Source organism: Camelus ferus, chromosome 13 (assembly GCF_009834535.1).
Source record: "Camelus ferus isolate YT-003-E chromosome 13, BCGSAC_Cfer_1.0, whole genome shotgun sequence".
Classification (NCBI taxonomy): domain Eukaryota; kingdom Metazoa; phylum Chordata; class Mammalia; order Artiodactyla; family Camelidae; genus Camelus; species Camelus ferus.
The window spans coordinates 19221559-19229175 of record NC_045708.1 but is presented as its reverse complement, the minus strand read 5'-3'; the positions used below and the strand labels follow the sequence as shown (position 1 = coordinate 19229175).

The window sequence follows — 7617 nt, the reverse complement described above, 5'->3', positions numbered from 1 at the left end:
GAATCCTTTCGTTGATTTCATAATCTGTAGAGTAAAGCCTATTAGAATAGGAAGAGCCAAGCAGAAGCTCCTAAAACTCCCTGTATTAGTCAGGGTTCTCCAAAGAACAGAACCAATAGGAGGTGTACATTTATAGAAAAGGAGTAATTTATTTTAAGGAATTAGCTCATGCAAGTGTGGAGGCTGGCAAGTCCACAATCTGCATGGTAGGCTGGCCACCCAGAGATCTGGGGAAGAACTGATGTTACAGCTTGAGTCCAAAGGCAGACTGCAGGCAGAATTCTCTCTTCCAAGGGGGAGTCAATCTTTTTTCTCTGAAGGCTTTTAACTGATTGATTGAGGCCCACTTGCATTAGGGAGGGTAATCTGCTTTACTCAAAGTCTACTGATTTAAATGTAAATCTTATGTAAATACTACCTTCACACAACATCTGGAGTAGTGTTTAACCAAATATCTGGGTACTGTGTCTAATCAAGTCAACACATAAAATTAACCATCATGCTGCCCTACAGCTGATGTGTGCAGTATTATTTCTGATCTAATACTTTGGCTGAGCTTGTATTCCCCCATCGTATCCCCATTCAATTCACCGGTCTGGCCTCCAGAAAAACAGATGGGTCATGGCGGATGATAGCTGGACTACTGTGAACTTAACCTTGTGATAGCCCCAATCAGAGCTGCTCTCCTGGATCTGGTATTTTTACTGGAGCATATCAGCAAAACCTCCAACACTTGTGCATGGTTATTGATTTAGCAAATGCTTTCTTTTCAATACCCAAGAGAAGAGATGATCAAAGGCAGTTAGTTTGCCTTTATATCACAATGTCACAATGAGAGAACCTTCACTCTCTCCTGTCAGGGCTTTGTTAACTTTCCAGCTCTCTGTTATATACAGTCATCAGGGACCTTGATCACCTTGATATGACACAGAACATCAGATTGGTCCACTATATTAATGACATCATGCTCATTGGACAGGAACAGGAAATATTAAGCGCCATGTTTGCCAGAGAGTGGGAGAGAAATTGCATGAAGATTCATGATTCTGCCACATGGGGAACACTTTTAGGAGTTCAGTGCTTTGAGGCATGCCAGGACAAGTAATCTCACCTCACACATCTTTTAGAAAAAGGCACAGTGTTCGGTGGGCCCCGTTGGATTCTAGAGGCAGAATACACACGCTTAGAATGATTTCTCCAACCCTTTATTAGGTGACCTGGAAGGCTGCCAATTCTGAGTGGTGCCCAAACCCAGAGAAAGCTGTACTGCAGGTTCAGACCATAAAACAGGCAATGCTGCCACTCTGGATTATATGATCCTGCAGATATAATGTTGCTGGAGGAACCTGTGGTGGGTAAAGTTTCTGCAGGGAGTCTCTGAAAGCTCAAATAGGAGAGTTGCAATGAGAACTCCTAGGATTCTGGAGTTAGGCCATAATTACTATCATCCATTTGAACAGAAAGGTTCTGAGATGTCACTATGTAGTAGTGACTGAGTATATGACCACCAGATGTCAGGTAGCTATATGTCTAAAGCTAGACGTGATCAGATGGGCACAGCAACCAATATGATGGAAGTGGTTCATTCAGGGTTGGGCTTAGGGGTCCAGAGGCATGTGTAAATCAAATGGACAGGCAGCCCAGATGCCCATGTCCCCTAACTCAGTTGATCTGACACCTCTCCTTTAACTCACACCAATGGCCTCATGGAGGGTTCCCTATAACCAAGTGATAAAGGAGGAAAGGAGTTGAATTCATTTTACAGATAGATCAGTATGACACCAGCTGGAAATGGACCACTCTATTACAACCCCAGGTGGAGATAGCCCTGAAGGACATTGGTAAATCCTCCCTGGGGACAAAACTCTGAGCCTATACTTTGTCATGCCCTTTGTATGGAGGAAGAGAGGGACTGAAGGACAGACATACACTAATTCCTACTGAGTGACAAATGGCTTGGCTAGTTGGTCAAGGGCATGGAAAGAGCAAGACTGAATTTCAGAGATATGCAGGTCTGGGGGTAAGGGGCATATGGATGGACAAGTCTCTCCAGCCAGATAGATGGTCAGAAGGCTCATCCTGTGGGTGTCAGCCAGCCTCTAAACTTAGCCGCCTGTTGCTTTGCAAAAGATCCATAAAAGGGTGCCCATGCTGACAAGGATGGAAGCTATGAATGCACCCATCAACTTGGGCACCTTTTCACCAAGGCTGATCTAACAACAGCCAACAAACAGCCAACCAGCCAGCAGCAGGCATCAGCGTAGCAACAGTGGTCAGGGAGAGCAAACAACCACTTGGTGGCAGGTCAGTTATATCAACCCTCTTCCACTTTGGAGAAGGCAATGATTCAGCCTTACTGGAATTGTTATGTACTCTAAATACAGGTTGCATTTCTAGTTCTGCAAGCATCACCATTCAAAGGCTTAAAGAATGCTCAAGACCCATTTTATGGCAAAGAATATGTGACAGTGGCCTCGTGAACATGGGCTTCACTGGTCTTACCATATGCCCATCACCCCAGAAGCAGCCAACCTGAGAGAACAATGAAATGGAGTGATTTCATTTCCACAACCTTTATACTTCTCCTCTACCAAATAGGATTATAAACAGTATATGGTACTTCACAAGGCTGTCATGGGGTTGGATCTCTTTCCAGACCCTCTTATGTGGCAACTGCTCAAGAAATGGTGGGCACTATTATGAATTGAATTAAATTGTGCCCCAAGAGGAGCTGGTGGCTAGGCTTCCCTAAGCCCAGCAAAACCGTGGATCCCAGTCTAGTGTGTCCTGCTTTGAATACTGTTAGCCATTCAGAAAACTCCTGACTTGAATTACACTTTTCAGCCATAAGGTGGCTCAGCAGAGATGCCTTCACCGAGCAGAGCTGAAGGGGAGGAGAAAAGATCCTGCAGAGCTTAAGAAATGGAAACTCTTACAGGGATTGGCCACTTCAGGGGGCATAAATTTGGGCAAAGGAAAGGATTATAGAAACCCAGCCTGAAAGCTGTTAGCTCACTGCTGCTCCCATCCATCAGCCAGACCCAGACAGCAAGATTCCGTCTCTGCTCTCCTCCAAGGTAAGCAAGGAAGCTATGGCTATGAGGTGGGGGTGTGAAGCTGCAGACTGCTGCCAGGCTGCCTGCCTGTGAGCCTCATGCAGTGAGAGCCGGGATGCCCGTTCCTCAGGGAGGCGACATCCCTGAGTCTCTTTTAGTGCCCTGGACTAAGACTGGTCTGAGGGGATGTGTTAGTGTGCTTTTAGGGGTTGGGGGTACAAAACCTCAAGAGTCATGGGACTTAGCTTATAGGTGCCATATCAGCAGTCTGTGGCCTTAATCCTGTTGCTTCACTTCCCTGGGCTTTAGTTTCTCATCTGTAAAATGGGAAGCAGGTTACTTTACCTGACCAAAGGGCTGGACGATTTCTGAAACCCCTTTATTGTAGGATCTAATGTGACAGTGAGTTCATCTCTGAGGATAGATGAAATGATCTGGAGGGTGTTCAAAGTGGGGTTTGGGCATCAGCCATCTGTGGCTTTAAATCCCAACTCTGCTACTCCCTGACTGAGAAGTTGGGAATATTACCTACTCTTCTGAGTTTCAGTTTCCTCTTCTAGAACACGTGGTTGAGAACAATGGTACCTACTTCATGGGGTTGTTATGGGTACAACCTTGTGATGAGTAAGTGCTAAATACAGAGGAATGTATTTGGGTTTATGTTTCTAACTAGAGAAAAATGCATTGAGCAGACAAAGATCACATTAGAGGTGAGTTGGGGGTATATGTTTTCCTATTTTGTGGTATAATGGGAAGAGCACAGGTTTTGATTCTGACAGTCCTGAGTGCGTGTCTAGGCTGCACAATTTGCTGTGTGACCTTGGGCAAGCTCCTTTACCTCTCTTTGCTTTCTTTCTGAAAAATGAAGTTGATGGGAGGCCTGTAAACATTCAATGCATTGTAAGAATGTTTATCCATTCTTTTTTATGTTTATCCAACCATTTTTTAGAAAGTTCTAGAAAGTGACCGGAACTGTTCTAAATACTAGGGATATTGCGGTGAATAGCTTCAAAACTCAGAGCCACCCTCTGAAATAGGCTCTGTTAATAATCCCATTTTAGGGATAAGGAACTGAGGCTCAGAGAAGTCCTAGGGATCCTGCTTAAGGTCAGACAGCCAGACAATGCCCATAACAGAAACCGCAGTAAGGATACTAGGTGGCGTCTGTAGAGTGCGTACCATGTGCCAGGCACTGTACCAGAAAAGGATTTCCTCCTTGAATTCTCACAATCACCTGTTAAGGCAGGAACATCAGCGGCTCGGGTGCCGTGAGGGAACCGAAAGCTATGGCTCCTTAGAGGGGTCCTGGGCTCAGTCCAGAGCACCTCGCTGCTTTTTATGGGCTCATTCTCCAACCAAAACGGAAAACAACACAGCGGGCGCGGCTCCAAAAGGGCTCTGGGGACCACCCCTCCCTCTCCCCATCTCAGGTCCGGTGACAAAGCCTTCGCGGCGCCACCATGCGGCAGAAGGCGGTATCGCTCTTCTTGTGCTACCTGCTACTCTACACCTGCTGCGGCGAGGAGACCGGTAAGGATCCTGGGACACCTGAGGACTGTGGAATAAAGAACCGGAGAGTTTCAGAATCCCTGCGGAGAGTTTCAGGATCTCTGGTTTAGAGACTCAGCCGTGCCTCTGAACGAGAGGCGCTATTAGAACGGACAGCGCAGGGTCGCTGTAGCCAGTCCCAGATTCGAGTCCCTGCTCTGTCAGTTCCTCTATTCCCCCGAATTGTGTTTATGCCAGTTCAGTGCCAGGCGCGGCGCCTTGGGGGAGAGTCTGTTCCCTTCATAGGGGCTCTCCGAAATGGGAGGACGGTGGCCCCACCTCTGCGGGTGGGCCTGAGCGTCAGTCACAGAGTAGGGGACCCTGCTCCCCACTGGGCGTGTCCACTCTCCCGCCAGACGAAAGACGACGCTCAAAGGACGACAGCAGCTCCGGGTTATTGGGCACACTGACCTACATGGCCGTCGGAGGAGGTGGGTTTGGAGGGCGGGGAGCCGGGAAAGGTGGGGCGGGCCCTGCGGCCGGCGTCCCTCACGGCCTCCTCTTCCTCCAGGACTCATGGCCATGGCGCTGCCCGCGCTGGGCTTCGCGGGCACCGGCATCGCCGCCAACTCGATAGCCGCCTCGCTGATGAGCTGGTCGGCCGTGGCGAACGGGGGCGGAGTGCCGGCCGGCGGGCTGGTGGCCACGCTGCAGAGCCTGGGTGAGTGCGGGGCTGGGCCCTGGGGCAGGGACACCAAGGCCAGGGGCCCTCGTGACTGCACTGAGCCGTTCTCACAGGCTAACTCAGCCCTACGAGGTGGGGAGCCTTATAATCCCCACCACTCAGTGGGGAAACCGAGGAACCGGCGATTCAGTAATTTACTCAAGTTCTCCCAGCTAGTTAGCACCAGAGCCAGGACTCAAACCCAGTCAGTCTGATTTTTGAGTTTCAGCCATTTCAGGTCGGGTGCCTCACTAATGCTTTGGCCAAGTCACAAGTCTCAGTTTCCCTACGTGTTAACCAGGATAACCATCCTCAGTTTAACATTTTATGAATCTTCCCAATCTCAGAGAACCAGAGTGGCAAAGAAATGTGGTGAAGCCACCCAATTCAGTCTCATACAAACTCTGGTCTTGCATTTCTTGAGCACTGGGAAGGGGATAGAGAGCACAGAATGGTGCTTCTGAAAAACATACATTCACTCCCCTTTCTCTCTCTACCCCACTCCCTGCCCCGCCTCAAGCATCCAAAATCCTAGAGAATAAACGTCCCTGACAAACTGCCCCTCTAGTTTTCTGAATTCTCCATCTTCTCTCAGTTCTGGATGACAAAAGCCCAAAGAATCAGCGCAAAAGGACAGAGCCCTTCTCCCAGGGGGCAGAGAGGAAGACACAGACCAGGCTGCACCCCAGCAGTGGGAGGTGAAGGGTGTGAACAAGGCTAGGGACAGTCCTGTGCTGTAAGATGGCCATCCTCTCACATGTCACAGGGTTGTGACGAGGATGGAATATCTTACTTACAAACCCCCAGCACCCACAGGGAGGTCTCCACAGAGGCGACAGTTAGCATTACTAACAGTGCATTCACTGCAGACTTGAAGAGAATGATCTCATTTCTGTCTTTTTCATCTCTGAAAATCACCTCTGACTTGAGATGCCAAGTTGGGGGGTGGAGGTGGGGGCAGGGTTCACTTTGCAGAAGTCCTGTCCCCTCTAGGGCCCCTATTTCTCCATTTGGAAATGAAAAGGTTGAACTTGACCAAATGTTTCCAGACATTGGGATTCCTGGGCCTGGTGCCTGGGCCCCAAGTGACCCAGTTGTATTTGCTTTACAGGGGCTAGCGGCGGCAGCGCCCTCATGGCCAAGATTGGGGCCTTTTTGGGCTACACCATCCACAATCAACTTGAAAACCAGAAGGAGACAAAGGACAAGGAGTAGTCAGCAGCTCCCCAGAACTCCTCTTTCCTCCTTCCTCCTTGTCCTCCTTTTTCTAGCTGTAGTCCAGAGCTTCTGCTGTCACACTTGGCAATGACCTAAGTTGAAAAAAAAAAAACACAGAATAAACTCCTCTCTGAAAGCACTGTGTCCTGCTGTGAGTCGCACTCGCTATGCAAAGCCCAACAAGACATGGCTCTGGTCCGCCTCATGCGCACGCCCACCTCTTTCCCTCTAAAGGCCATCACGGCTCCCGGAGCACGGCTAGCTGATTTCGTCTCTGAGCCTTGGCATGCTTTGTTCTCTCTGCCTAAAATGTCCTTCCAAACCTCGTAACCCAGCTCAGACATCCCCTCCTCTGGGACTCCTTCCCAGGAGAGCTTCCCCCGTCACAGCATGAATGCTCAGGCTCCATTTCATGCAGATTCTTTCTCTTCTCCCTGAGAGAAGCTTCTAGCTACTTCTCTGATAGGCAGGGATGGAGAAGCCAGACCTCCATCCCCTGAAGAAGCACTAAAGTGGTCTCCCTCACATGGAGAACATAAGGCCAGATGTCTGCCTCGGGGGGAGAGTGTAACAGCAGGCTGGGCGCTCAGCAAGGCCTCCCTTCCCTCAGAGAACTCTCGGGACAGGCTGGGCAGTTTGCACCAGGAGCCTGCACGCCTCCTGAGTGGGAGGGGAGGCCAAGCCAAGCCCTTGGGAGGGTTTGAGGTTTGGGAGGCCTGTCCAGTGAAACAGAGTGCCTGGGCCGAGGTGGGCAGAGGGCCAAGAAGCCCCAGTAATCAAATGGCAGTGAAGGTCGGGCTGATTCTAGCACTAGTGGAGACAGAGAGAGAACTGTGCTGTGGTTCTGGTCTTTGAATGGACAGACCAGGCTCCCAGGGAGATCTGCACTCCTGGGAAGCCGCCATGTGTGAACCACAAAATCTGGTCACTAAAGGGCCAAGCCAGCTGCCCTCAAGCCTCCTCCACCCAGCCCCACCTCTAATCTAGAACTTCTTTGATTTCAAACATGTGTGGAGATGGGTGAGAGGCTCCATTCTGCTTGCTCCTGCCCACAAGTCCAATGCCCTCTCTGCAGATGGCAATGTTTGCCTCAGCTAGCTTGCCCCAGGCTCCAGAGCAGCACTGTTTGTG

At 49.7% G+C, this 7617-nt stretch overlaps 1 protein-coding gene across 2 annotated transcripts; it reads left to right on the top strand.

Annotated features, from left to right (window-relative positions):
• Window positions 1-2923: 2923 nt before the first annotated feature.
• Window positions 2924-6625, top strand: IFI6 (interferon alpha inducible protein 6). 2 transcript variants are annotated; one of them, XM_006173698.3, is made up of 5 exons: window positions 2925-3077; window positions 4487-4586; window positions 4961-5035; window positions 5116-5265; window positions 6380-6625. In XM_006173698.3, the coding sequence occupies exons 2-5, from the start codon at window positions 4517-4519 to the stop codon at window positions 6481-6483; spliced, it is 399 nt and encodes a 132-aa protein (XP_006173760.1). In that variant the 5' UTR covers window positions 2925-3077; window positions 4487-4516; the 3' UTR covers window positions 6484-6625. The 2 variants fall into 2 exon arrangements, with proteins under 2 accessions (XP_032351521.1, XP_006173760.1); XM_032495630.1 differs by lacking the exon at window positions 4961-5035 and having other exon boundaries at window positions 2924-3077.
• Window positions 6626-7617: the final 992 nt, after the last annotated feature.